Source organism: Bufo gargarizans, chromosome 4 (genome assembly GCF_014858855.1).
Source record: "Bufo gargarizans isolate SCDJY-AF-19 chromosome 4, ASM1485885v1, whole genome shotgun sequence".
NCBI lineage: Eukaryota > Metazoa > Chordata > Amphibia > Anura > Bufonidae > Bufo > Bufo gargarizans.
The window spans coordinates 378,378,435-378,392,859 of NC_058083.1; the positions used below are offsets into that span (position 1 = coordinate 378,378,435).

The following is a 14,425-nucleotide window of genomic DNA, read 5'->3' on the forward strand; positions in this document are numbered from 1 at the left end:
CTGGGTTATCGAGATGTGATCCACAAGACTTTCGAACAGGAGGCTAAGTATATTTAAAATGTTAGTTTATGTTTCATTAAGGTGGGTTAACAGGGTACCAGAAAGCCCCTTTAAAATATCTTCTAAATGTGCATCCCTAGTAAGTTTCAGGTTGCCATGTCCCTTAAGTTTTCAAGTCATAAAACAAGTAGCAGTACTAAACATATCATACATACCTGATGCAGTTTCAAGGCCATTCGAATTGCTGGAGAAACAATAGTGTGTAATAAGTCCATGTCTGCAAAGACCCATTCTTCTTCTCTGGATATTTGATAATGTCCCTTAAATAAGGAATGTAGTCCATGAAGAAATGCATCCAAACTAAAAGAATAATGGGAAAACATATTAACTTGTTAAGGTTGTTTAAAACCAAAAGTCCACTGATTCTAACCTGTAATCCTGCTGTATTGATCCAGGGGAAGACAAAAAAAAAAAACCCTATGAGGGAAAAAAATAAATTCAACTCCAATGTGGAAATCAGAACATATCCCTGGATCAACGTCCATCTTTCTTTTAAGGAAGGGTTGAGCCAAAGGGAAAGGGTGTGTATAACATTTTGTCTATACATTTATAAGCCTCAATGTTATTTTGAAATAAAAAGTTATCTAAACCTTTTTTGAAGCCATCTACTGTATTTGCTATGACCAGCTCCTGCGGCAGGCTATTCCAGAGAATTACAGCTGATTTGATCTGAATTAATTTGTCACAAAGCACGTTATAAATCAGCTATTTCTCAGCCTGCAGAGAGAGTTTATCTTGGGGAGCATCACTGTGCATCGAAGAAACATGCATAGCAAGTCAGTAGAGATGTCCCAAACTATTACCCGGCGAACAGTTCCCGGTGAACATTGCTTGTTCGCGTTCGCCGCGGCGGGCGAACATATGCGATTTTCGGTCCGCCCCCTATTTGTCATCATTGAGCAAACTTTGACCCTGTATCTCCAAGTCAGCAGACACATTCCAGCAAATTAGCAGCAGGTCCCTCCCAGACCCTCCCACCTCCTGGACAGCATCCATTTTAGATTCATTCGGAAGCTGGAAGCTGCATTCTTAGTGAAAGGAGGGACAGTGTAGCTGCTGCTGATTTAATAAGGAAATCGATAGCTAGGCTAGTGTATTCAGTGTCCACTCCAGTCCTGAAAGACTTATCTGATCTCTGCTGTAAGGACAGTGCCCTGACAGCACCCCAAAAAAAGCCCTTTTTAGGGCTAGTACATCAATCTGCATTTTTTTTTTCCTCTGTAATCTAATTGCAGTTGCCTGCCAGCGTGTGTGTCAGCCTCACAGCGTATACTGTGCCCACTTGCCCAGTGCCAGCACTCATATCTGGTGTCACAGTAGCTTGCATTAAAAAAAATAAAAAAATTTGACTGTAATATAATAGCAGTTAGTTGTCTGCAAGCGTGTGTGTCAGGCCTACAGCGTCTACTCTGCCAACTTCTGCCAGTTTCGCTAGTGCCACTCATATCTGGTGTCACAGTAGCTTGCATAAAAAAAAATAATAATAATCATTTTGACTGTAATATAATAGCAGTTAGTTGTCTGCAAGTGTGTGTGTCAGGCCTACAGCATCTACTCTGCCAACTTCTGCCAGTGCCACGGGTGCCACTCATATCTGGTGCCAGTGCTACCAGTGCCACTCATATCTGGTGTCACAGTAGCTTGCATAAAAAAATAAAATAATTACTGTAATATAATAGCAGTTAGTTGTCTGCAAGCGTGTGTGTCAGGCCTACAGCGTCTACTCTGCCAACTTCTGCCAGTGCCACTAATGCCACTCATATCTGGTGTCACAGTAGCTTGCATTTTAAAAAAACAACAACAATTTTGACTGTAATATAATAGCAGTTAGTTGTCTGCAAGCGTGTGTGTCAGGCCTACAGCGTCTACTCTGCCAACTTCTGCCAGTGCCACTAATGCCACTCATATCTGGTGTCACAGTAGCTTGCATTTTAAAAAAACAACAACAATTTTGACTGTAATATAATAGCAGTTAGTTGTTTTCAAGCGTGTGTATCAGGCCTACAGCGTCTACTCTGCCAACTTCTGCCAGTGCCACTAATGCCACTCATATCTGGTGTCACAGTAGCTTGCATTTTAAAAAAACAACAACAATTTTGACTGTAATATAATAGCAGTTAGTTGGCTGCAAGCGTGTGTGTCAGGCCTACAGCGTCTACTCTGCCAACTACTGCCAGTGCACAGTGCCACTCATATCTGGTGTCACAGTAGCTTGCACGCATAGTACAACTAAACTACATAGTAACATAGTACATAAGGCCGAAAAAAGACATTTGTCCATCCAGTTCGCCCTGTCATCCTGCAAGTTGATCCAGAGGAAGGCAAAAAAAGCCCTGTGAGGTAGAAGCCAATTTTCCTCACTTTAGGGGAATAAAAATTCCTTCCCGACTCCAATCAGGCAATCAGAATAAATCCCTGGATCAACGATCTCTCTCTAGTAGCTATAGCCTGTAATATTACTACGCTCCAGAAATACATCCAGGCCCCTCTTGAATTTCTTTATTGTACTCACCATCACCACCTCCTCCGGCAGAGAGTTCCATAGTCTCACTGCTCTTACCGTAAAGAATCCTCTTCTATGTTTGTGTACAAACCTTCTTTCCTCCAGACGCAGAGGATGTCCCCTCGTCACAGTCACAGTCCTGGGAATGAATAGATGATGGGATAGATCTCCGTACTGACCCCTGATATATTTATACATATTAATTAGATCTCCTCTCAGTCGTCTTTTTTCTAAAGTGAATAACACTAATTTTGATAATCTTTCAGGGTACTGTAGTTGCCCCATTCCAGTTATTACTTTAGTTGCCCTCCTCTGGACCCTCTCCAGCTCTGCTATGTCTGCTTTGTTCACTGGAGCCCAGAACTGTACACAGTACTCCATGTGTGGTCTGACTAATGATTTGTAAAGTGGTAGGACTATGTTCTCATCACGGGCATCTATTCCCCTTTTGATGCAACCCATTATCTTATTGGTCTTGGCAGCAGCTGCCTGACACTGGTTTTTGCAGCTTAGTTTGCTGTTTATTAAAATTCCTAGATCTTTTTCCATGTCAGCGTTACCGAGTGTTTTACCATTTAATAAGTACGGGTGACTTGCATTATTCCTTCCCATGTGCATAACTTTACATTTGTCAGTGTTAAACTAATCTAAAAAGAATGACAGGCAGAGGCAGGCCACCCCGCAGGGGCCGTCATGTTTGTGGTGCTGTGATTCCCTTTGGCCCTAGAATAATGCCCAATGTTCAGAGGCCACGTACCCTGAACTCGAAAAGTTCTGAGGACATAGTTGACTGGCTAACACAGGAAACCCAATCTTCTACAGCCTCCGCTCGGAACCTTGACGCACCATCCTCCTCCAGCTCAGCTTCGGGCACCTCTTAAGTTACCACTCGCCCGCCTGCGACCACCACCAACACTAGCACCACAGCTGCTTCACTTGATCTGTCAGAGGAGTTATTTACACATCAGTTGGAAGAAATGAGTGATGTGCAACCATTATTGCCAGAGGATTTAGATAACAGGGATATGTCTCAGTCAAGCAGCATTACACACATGGACGTACGGTGTGATGATGATGATGTTATACCCGCTGCTGCTTCCTTTGCTGAGTTGTCAGATACAAGGGAAGCAGTTGATGATGACGATGTGTCTGTGGATGTCACGTGGGTGCCCGCTCGAAGAGAAGAAGAACAGGGGGAAAGATCAGATGGGGAGACAGAGAGGAGGAGGAGACGAGTTGGAAGCAGGGGGAGGTCGTCGCAAGGAGCTAGTGGCACAGTCAGACAGCATGTATCGGCACCCGGGGTCAGCCAGACAGCATGCCATTCAACGCATGATGTTGCCACCACCAGAATGCCGTCATAGCAAAGCTCAGCAGTGTGGCATTTTTTGTGTGTGTCTGCCTCTGATAACAGCGATGCCATTTGCAACCTGTGCCAAAAGAAACTGAGTTGTGGGAAGTCCAACACCCACCTAGGTACAACTGCTTTGCGAAGGCACACAATCTCACATCACAAATGCCTATGGGATCAACACATGGTGACGAGTACAAGCAGCACACAAACTCAAAGCCACCATCCTCCTCCTGGTCCAGCATCTTCAGCCACGTCAACCACTGCTGTCCTCCTTGCCCCCTCTCAACCACCCACCACTCCGCCTCTCACCTTGAGCAGTTCCTGCTCATTTGCCTACAGTCAGGTGTCTGTAAAGGATATGTTTGAGCGTAAGAAGCCAATGTCACAGAGTCACCCCCTTGCCCGGCATCTGACAGCTGGCTTGTCGGAACTCTTAGCCCGCCAGCTTTTACCATACCAGCTGGTGGAGTCTGAGGCCTTCAAAAAATGTGTAGCTATTGGGACACCGTGGAGGAAGGTACCTGGCCGAAATTTCTTTTCACAAAAGGCAATCCTCAACCTGTACTCCATTGTGGAAAAGGAAGTCATGGCATGTCTGGCACACAGTGTTGGGGCAAGGGTCCATCTGACCACTGATACCTGGTCTGCAAAGCACGGTCAGGGCAGGTATATCACGTACACTGTGCATTAGGTAAACCTGCTGACAGCTACCAAGCATGGAATGTGTGGCTCTGCAGAGGATTTGGTGACACCGCCACGACTTGCAGGCAGGCCTGCTGCCACCTCCTCTACTCCTCCTACTCCATCCTCTTCTCTAACCTCCTCGGCTGAGTCCTCTTATGCTGCTGCCTCTTGCTTCACATCAACTGCACACCCTCAGCTCCCCAGGGGCTATTCCACATCCCGGATATGACAGTGTCACGTCGTCTTGGGGTTGTCTTGCCTGAAAGCAGAGAGTCACACCAGACCAGCACTCCTGTCCGCCCTGAACGCACAGGTGGATCAATGGCTGACTCCGCACCAACTGGAGATCGGCAAAGTGGTGTGTGACAATGGAAGCAATTTGTTGGTGGCATTGAAATTGGGCAAGTTGACACATGTGCTGTGCATGGCACATGTGTGTAATCTGATCGTACAACGCTTTGTGCATAAGTACAAAGGCTTACAGGATGTCCTCAAGCAGGCCAGGAAAGTATGTGACCATTTCAGGCGTTCCTACATGTCATGGCGCACTTTTCAGATATTCAGCGGCGAAACAACATGCCAGTGTGGCGCTTGATTTGCGACAGCCCGACACGTTGGAATTCAACACTCCTAATGTTCGACCGCCTGCCCCAACAAGAAAAATCCATCAATGAGTATTTTTATGACCGGGGTGCTAGGACAGCCTCTGCGGAGCTGGGAATTTTTTTGCCACGTTACTGGACGCTCATGTGCAATGCCTGTAGGCTCATGCGTCCTTTTGAGGAGGTGACAAACCTAGTCAGTCGCACTGAAGGCACCATCAGTGACATCATCCCATTTGTTTTCTTCCTGGAGCGTGCCCTGTGAAGAGTGGTGAATCAGCTCATAGATGAGGGTGAAGAGGAAGAGTTGTGGTCACAATCACCACCAGAAACAGCCTTATCAGCATCACTTGCTGGACCTGTGGCAATGCTGGAAAAGGAGTCTGAGGAAGAGGAGTCAGAGGAGGAATGTGGCTTTGAGGAGGAGGAGGAGGAAGATCAACCACAGCAGGCATCCCAGGGTGCTCGTTGTCACCTATCTAGTATCCGTGGTGTTGTACTTGGCTGGGGGGAAGAACAGACCTTCAGTGAGATCAGTGAGGATGAGGAACGGGACATGAGGAGCTCGGGACCCAACTTTGTGCAAATGGGGTCTTTCATGCTGTTGTGCCTGTTGAGGGACCCTTGTATAAAAAGGCTGAAGGAGAACGACCTGTACTGGGTGGCCACGCTACTAGACCCCCGGTATAAGCAGAAAGTGTCTGAAATGTTACCGAATTACCGGAAGTTGGAAAGGATGCAGCAGTTCCAAAATAAATAAGTATTCTTTACACAGCGTATAAGGGTGATGTCACAGCACAACGGGCAATACACCAAATTGGAAGTAAGAGGACCGACCAAGCATCTTTTTCCATCTCCCGTTTCCTAAAATCTATTCCATACACATCCCCTGATAACAGGGTTTAAACTGATAGGAATAGTACTACTTAAACACACCACTCATATCTGGTGGCACAGTACATTGCAAGCCGTACGCGCAGTGCCCCAATTTGGAAGTAGCAGGACCAACCAAGCATCTTTTTCAATCTCCCGGTTCCTAAAATCTATTCCATACACCGGCCCCTGATAGGGGACAAAACAGAGATTAAACTATTAAGAACAGATTTTTTTTTTATTTAAAAAAAGAGGACAGCCTCTGCGGAGCTGGGTATTCTTTGGCCGCGTTACTGAACACTCATGCACAATGGCTGTAGGCTCATGCGTCCTTTTGCAGAGGTGACAAACCTGGTCAGTCAAACCCAAGGCAACATCATCAACCTCATCCCATATGCATTTTTTCTGGAGCGTGCCCTGCGAAGAGTACTGGATCAGGCCGTAGATGAGCATGAAGAGGAAGAGTTGTGGTCACCATCACCACCAGAAGCAGCCTTGTCGTTGTTGATTGCTGAACCTGCAGCAACGCAGATAGAGGAGACTGAAGAAGAGGAGTCAGAGGTGGAAGGTGGCTTTGAGAAGGTGGAAGACCAACCACAGAAGGCGTCCCAGGGGGCTTGTTGTCACCTTTCAGGGACCCTTGGTGTTGTACGTGGCTGGGTGGAGGAAGAGACCTTCAATGACGTCAGTGAGGACAAGGAACGGGACATGGCTAGCTTGGTATCCAACCTTGTGCAAATGGGGAGTTTGCGGTTGTGCAAATGGACTGTTTGCGGTGCGTTAAACGGGGAGTTTGGTCTGTCAGAGTTTGGTCTGTCACTGTGAAGCGGGCGTAACCCTTGCACTACCTGATCGATACAACATCATACCTGATCGTATACACACACACTGGATGTTTTAAAGCACGTTATTTGAAACAATTTAGGAATGTTAGGTGATTTATGCCCTTTATGAATTAAAACCCGACTCTGCGTCAACTATGTAATTTTCCATGGGAGTTCTGCCATGGATCCTCCTCCGGCATGCCACAGTCCAGGTGTTAGTCCCCCTGAAACAACTTTTCCATCACTATTGTGGCCAGAAAGAGTTCCTGTGGGTTCTAAAATTTGCCTGCCTATTGAAGTCTATGGCGGTTCGCCCAGTTCGCCCGTTAGCAAATATTTGTGAAAATTCGCTTTCGCCGTTCGCGACATGTTTGTGACATCTCTACTAGTCAAATGTGGTAGCAAAACAGTTACCGTGTGTCAGAATGACAGGCAGGTGACCGGCATCACTCTTAACCGCCTCCGGACCGCCTAAAGCAGGATTGCGATCCGGAGGCAGTCGATTCATTCATTCCTTGACTCGCATAGCGGGCCGGAAAAGTCGCAGGAGGAGCTCGTCACCAGCCTGCCAGCCAATGATCATCGCTGGCAGGCTGGTGATTTTCATAAAAACGAATCACAAGCCAGTTAACACATTATATTTATAAATATAATGTGTTAAATGGCTTCTGTGCTCCTCTGCTGGTCCTTTTCGTCGGTTGGTCCCAGCAGAGGAGCACAGATCACTGTAAGTGCACAAACACCACACATTTAGCCCCAGATCACCCCCCCATCACCCCAATTAACCCCTTCATTACCCCTGTCAATCACTAGTGAAAGGGAAAAAAGTGATCAGTGTAAACTGTCACATAATTTTTTTCACTAGTATTGACTGTTAGGTTTTAGGATAGTTTAGGCCCCTTGGTTAGGTAGTTAGCGTCGGTTAGCGCCAAGCCCACCGCACCGCAGTCACTGATTCGCTGATTAGCGTATTGCTAATCAGCATTGGCACTTTTATAGTATCTATAAGTTATCAAAACTGATCACAGTCAGATCTATAACAGTATTAGTGTCACCTTAGCTTGCCCTCCACCCAAAACGCAGTGTTTGCCCGATCAGGCCTGATCGGTCGCCCACATGTGCGTTCACCCACGCCCGCCCTGCCGCAGTGACAAAAATATTTTATTTATTTTTATCACTGCACAATCACTTTACAAGCGCTGTGGCGATAAAAAAATCAGTTTTGATATTATTTATCAATCACAGCGGCTTCCGGTACTTCGCTAGCCTCCCATTTGTAAGACAGGCTTGCATTTTTTCTTGGGTAGTCTCAGGGAATACCCCCTAAATTTATCTGAGTAAATTGGCAAGTAAGGGGTATTCTTCTGAAGAAGCCTACAGGCTTCTGACCCAGTCGAATGAGGAATGGGAACCCTCATCTGACGAATCCAGTGGGTCAGAATACGAACCTGTAGAAAGCAGTGGCAGTCTGACTCAAAGTTCGGACGATGAGGTTGAGGTCCCTGTTACCACCAGGCGTACCCGGCCCCGTGTTGCTAGACCACAGGTTGCGCAGGATCCACTTCAAGGGCAGCAGAGTGGGGCTGGCGCTGTCGGATTACATGGTGAGGCATACACCAGCAGTGCAGCCCATCCTGGACCTAGTACCAGCACTGCCGTAGAACATGGTGAAGTGGCGAGCACCAGAAGGGCAGTTGAAGCTGGTACAGTGGCACGTGCATTAGTTCCCCCGTCGCAGCCGCCGCACAGACAGGCTCGTAGAGCCCCTAGAGTCCCTGAGGTGCTGGAAAACCCTGATTGGCAGCCCCCAACTTCAGCCGCACCAGTAGTTCCCCCTTTCACCGCCCAGTCCGGAGTTCGGGTTGAGACAGCTCAGATTGGATCTGGATTGGCACTGTTTTTTTTTAGCTGTTCTAGACTGCGGAGCTCTTGGACTTAGTCGTGGCAGAAACAAATCGGTATGCCACTCAATTTATAGCCGCCAACCCTGGAAGCTTTTATGCCCAGTCTTTCCGGTGAAAACCAGTCCAAGTTTCCGAATTTAAAACTTTTATGGACTTTCTCCTCAACATGGGCCTGACAAGGGCATGATTTGCGATCATATTGGTCCACGAAACCGAATCCAGAACATGCCCATGTTCGCTGCTGCCATGTCCAGGACACGATTTGAGACCATTCTGTGTTTCCTGCACTTTATTGACAACAGCACCTCTCGTCCCAGAGGCCACCCAGCTTTTGACCGGCTCCACAAAATTCGGCCCCTCATAGACCACCTTAAGGCTACTTTCACACTTGCGGCAGGATGGATCCGACAGGCTGTTCACCATGTCGGATCCGTCCTGCGGCTATTTCGCCGTGCCACCGGACCGCCGCTCTGTCCCCATTGACTATAATGGGGACGGGGCGGAGCTCCGGTGCAGCATGGCGGTGCACGGCGAAAGCCGCCGGACTAAAAAGCCTGACATGCAGTAATTTTACAACTGAAAGTGAAAAATGACATTTTTTTTGCAAAAAATTCTGTAAATTTCGAATAATAACAAAAAAATTAAAAATGGCAGCAGCAATAATATACCACCAAATGAAAGCTTTATTAGTGAGAAGAAAAGGAGGTAAAATTAATTTGGGTGGTAAGTTGTATGACCGAGCAATAAACCGTGAAAGTAGTGTAGTGCAGAAGTGTAAAAGGTGGTCTGGTCATTAAGGGGATTTAAGCTAGGGGAGCTGAGGTGGTTAAACTCAATTCACACTTATTTGGTCAGTTACAGATCTAAAACTGACCAAATAACTGAAATGTGAACTGATCCTTACAGGTCAATGTCAGTGTCAGGTATGATTTACTTAGCTGTACAGTGGCCCAAGATTCTTCTATAAAGTGAAAAGGCGCTCTGCTTTCACACTGTCTACTGATTCCAAATAGATTGCTAGATAAATGTAAAAATAAGGGAGCGAGCACTCGTCTATGGCATACTCTCAGATTTAATATTAAAAATTGCAATGATAAATTGATCAAACAATAAATTCAATAACACAATTAAAATGCTAAAAATGTTACCAATGGTATAAAATAATGGTCGACCATATATGCGCCACTAATTGATAGGAACAATACAGTGATGTATATATAAGGTCCAATGGTGTCCACAATGAATGTTAAAAAGTGACAGTGCAATAATGAAGATTGAAAATAACAGTGCTGATAACTTAGGTAAATGTCAATATACTGGTGAAAAATAAGGTGATAAATAGGTGCAACGATCCTGTGAAAAAATGGGGGACGCCGTATAGGGCCTGGCACTACAGACTTTGTTCCTGTAGAGATTGGAGTTCAATATAGAGTCCTCAATCAACCGCAATGAACAGTCCAAAAGTTGCTTGTGTTTGGGTAATAATATATTCTGTGGATGCAGTCTATATTAACTGTGTAATTCTCACCTCTGTCCGGAGGTTATTCCTTGCTAGGAGTAAAGAGTCTTACCTCCTATGTTGGCGTGTTGCACGGTCTATTTCTTAATGCGCTGCAGGAGTTCAGCTGGAGACGCTGTTACGTCCTCACAGCTCCCAACTCTAGTAACCTGGCCCAAATCTCGCGGTATTACGGGTGGGACAGCAGTCCGATCTCCGCACTCGCTGTGTTCAGGGCAATTGAGTTGTTACAAAAGTTGCAGTGGTTACAAGGTTGCAGTCTTTAAATCTTTATCTCTTTATAGCATGGCCATGCTCGGAGTTCTCTTTGTGGAGGTTCCAATAGAGTGTCTGAAAGCCCAGACGCGTTTCGAGATAGTTCCAATCTCTTCCTCAGTGGTGGTCACAGGCACTCCTAACCTCCTCCTTTTAAACAGTTGTCAGGTGTTCAGCAAGTCCTGGTTGTATAATCCAGGATCAGAGTGAATTTCCAATTTTTGCCATAATGCGGTTCTCATGCGTTTTTCTTGCGTTTTTTTCTGGTTGATGCGTTTTTTTCAGATTATTAATCTGTTAGTTGCGAATTAACTCTATATGAACTTAAAAGTCATAAAAAGTGTATGTAACACATTAAAATGATAAAAAGGATAAAAAATGATAAAATTGTCACCATTTATAAGCTAATACAGCATATACTCAATAAGATACTAGATTAAAATATTCTACCAATATAGTAAATAAGATACAGTACTATAAATGATACAATATCTAACTTCTTGAACATGGAGTGGGTTGAAATAGGTAGATATTGTATCATTTATAGTACTGTATCTTATTTACTATATTGGTAGAATATTTTAATCTAGTATCTTATTGAGTATATGCTGTATTAGCTTATAAATGGTGACAATTTTATCATTTTTTATCCTTTTTATCATTTTAATGTGTTACATACACTTTTTATGACTTTTAAGTTCATATAGAGTTAATTCGCAACTAACAGATTAATAATCTGAAAAAAACGCATCAACCAGAAAAAAACGCAAGAAAAACGCATGAGAACCGCATTATGGCAAAAATTGGAAATTCACTCTGATCCTGGATTATACAACCAGGACTTGCTGAACACCTGACAACTGTTTAAAAGGAGGAGGTTAGGAGTGCCTGTGACCACCACTGAGGAAGAGATTGGAACTATCTCGAAACGCGTCTGGGCTTTCAGACACTCTATTGGAACCTCCACAAAGAGAACTCCGAGCATGGCCATGCTATAAAGAGATAAAGATTTAAAGACTGCAACCTTGTAACCACTGCAACTTTTGTAACAACTCAATTGCCCTGAACACAGCGAGTGCGGAGATCGGACTGCTGTCCCACCCGTAATACCGCGAGATTTGGGCCAGGTTACTAGAGTTTGGGAGCTGTGAGGACGTAACAGCGTCTCCAGCTGAACTCCTGCAGCGCATTAAGAAATAGACCGTGCAACACGCCAACATAGGAGGTAAGACTCTTTACTCCTAGCAAGGAATAACCTCCGGACAGAGGTGAGAATTACACAGTTAATATAGACTGCATCCACAGAATATATTATTACCCAAACACAAGCAACTTTTGGACTGTTCATTGCGGTTGATTGAGGACTCTATATTGAACTCCAATCTCTACAGGAACAAAGTCTGTAGTGCCAGGCCCTATACGGCGTCCCCCATTTTTTCACAGGATCGTTGCACCTATTTATCACCTTATTTTTCACCAGTATATTGACATTTACCTAAGTTATCAGCACTGTTATTTTCAATCTTCATTATTGCACTGTCACTTTTTAACATTCATTGTGGACACCATTGGACCTTATATATACATCACTGTATTGTTCCTATCAATTAGTGGCGCATATATGGTCGACCATTATTTTATACCATTGGTAACATTTTTAGCATTTTAATTGTGTTATTGAATTTATTGTTTGATCAATTTATCATTGCAATTTTTAATATTAAATCTGAGTGTATGCCATAGACGAGTGCTCGCTCCCTTATTTTTACATTTATTCATTTCATTGAGGTGGGGCGTCCCCAAACTGAGTTTGCAGCACCGTACCACCCACTACCAGCAGTGAGCCACTTCATCCAACTAACTCTTTTACAGATTGCTAGATAACCTGTTCTGTTACACGCTGATACAATTAGTGGCCCCATGACAGAGTGGAGAGGGTGTAAGCTTCTGCTGATGCCACTGTTTATTTTTCCCTTATTCTGATCTGTCACAAGAACAACCCCCCAAAAAAGGATCCTGTCTTTTAAGCATCTGCCTTCACACGGTCAGTATTTGGTTAGTAACTGATCTATATTGGTAAGGCCAAAAAAACGGAGTGGGTCCAAAACAGAGATGAAACATGATGAGAAGATTTGCATGTCTTCTGTGTTTGGGATCTCAATATAATTCAGTTGCATATAGTTCTTAGCTTACATGTATAAGTGAGGAAAAATTGCTACTCACTTTTTATGAAGTGCTTGCACTTTCAATCCTTTATTTGCAAAACGTTAAAAGCAGTTTCTAGGCTCGCTGGCCTGTGTTTCTGAGACGCCAAGTTGTAATCTACTACATCATGTGTTTGGGAACACTCCTGCTTTCAGCTTCCAAATCATGATCAAATCCTAATGAGAAATACTGACCGTGTGAGAGAGGCCTCATGCTCAATTTGCATCAGTTTTGGCCATTTGTCCCTGAAATCGTTTTTAATCAGATGGAAAAGAAGCCCTGCATGCAGGACTTTAATGGCCTCTATCATACGGTCAGTATTTGGTCCGTTTTTTCCATCAGTATTTGATCAGTATTGGTAGGGCAAAAACAGGAGTGGGTCTAAAACAGAGATAACATGTGATGGAAATATTTGCATGTCTTCTGTGTTTTGTACCCCCTCCTTCTTTTGGCTTCCAAATCATGACAAAATCCTGATGAAAAATGCTGACCCTGTGATAGAGCCCTTATTGATGCTCCAAAGACAGGATCCGTTGTGTTTTTCATTTTTCAATTCTTCTGACAGATCAGAGATCCCTCGTACCCCCTCCCGCACTGCAGCAATCATGGTAGTGTAGCATGAGCACAGGGGGTCCACCCGGTCAGACCTTTGTGAGGATGGGCAATGGAGCACATATACTACTCACAAAATGTTTGGGATATTTGGCTTTTGGGTGAAATTTATGGAAAACTTAAAAAGTTAACGCTACAGTGATATTATACAGTATAAATATATATATATATATATATATATATATGTACACAATCAATATGACCTGTGTCCCCGTCTTAGCCATATATGAGTGATTAAAACAACACAAAATAGTTAAATATAATAAGACAATAATATCTGGTTAAAATATATATAATCAATCTAACGTGTGTAAAGATACAATCAACATGCGTAGTTTGTAAACACTTTGTAAAACATTATATTCAATAAATGACTACAATTACATGTATGAAATAATACAGCGCAGAAAATAAATGAAGCATTAAAATAATACAAAATAGTTAAGCATAATAAGAAGCAGTCCTTACCTTGCTATTCAAATATGTTGTCTTCTGAATTTAAAGCTGCGCTGGGGCCTTGTATACCCGGCGGCTGTTTATATATAATTTTTGTCTGTGATAGGATTGCCTAATCCTATTAACTGTTCGACAGGTATTCCGGCAGTGTGTGTTGGCATGTGTGTGTTTTGTTGTATCAAATGCGGTACCATATTAGGAAGTTTTAGGACCTTAGTTGTATTTGTACTGTTATTTTGATCAAGTGTTTGCTACTGTCACAGCTGCTTGTGCATTAGTCTGAGTATTGCTGTGGGCTTTGATGCCTCTTAACACACGTACAAACATTGCTGACTTCTAAATTTGGCGTGTTTGTACAAATTGATAGATAGATATATAGAGATGCGATGATAGATAGATAGATAGATAGATAGATAGAAATATGAGATCGATAGCTAGACAGTATAGATTCATTGTTACAGATAGATAGATAAATAGATACATTGTTAGATAGATACAGTCAGGTCCATAAATATTGGGACATCGACACAATTCAACATTTTTGGGCTCTATACACCACCACAATGGATTTGAA

The 14,425-nt window shown here is 43.8% G+C and overlaps 1 protein-coding gene across 1 annotated transcript in view; it reads right to left on the minus strand.

Moving 5' to 3' along the window:
• LOC122935448 (pecanex-like protein 2) overlaps positions 1–14,425 on the minus strand; it is a 644,117-nt gene that overhangs the window by 265,524 nt on the left and 364,168 nt on the right. The window contains exon 12 of the mRNA XM_044291215.1: positions 216–360. Within this exon, the coding sequence (XP_044147150.1) occupies positions 216–360 (145 nt within the window). The remainder of the gene's footprint in view (positions 1–215; positions 361–14,425) is intronic.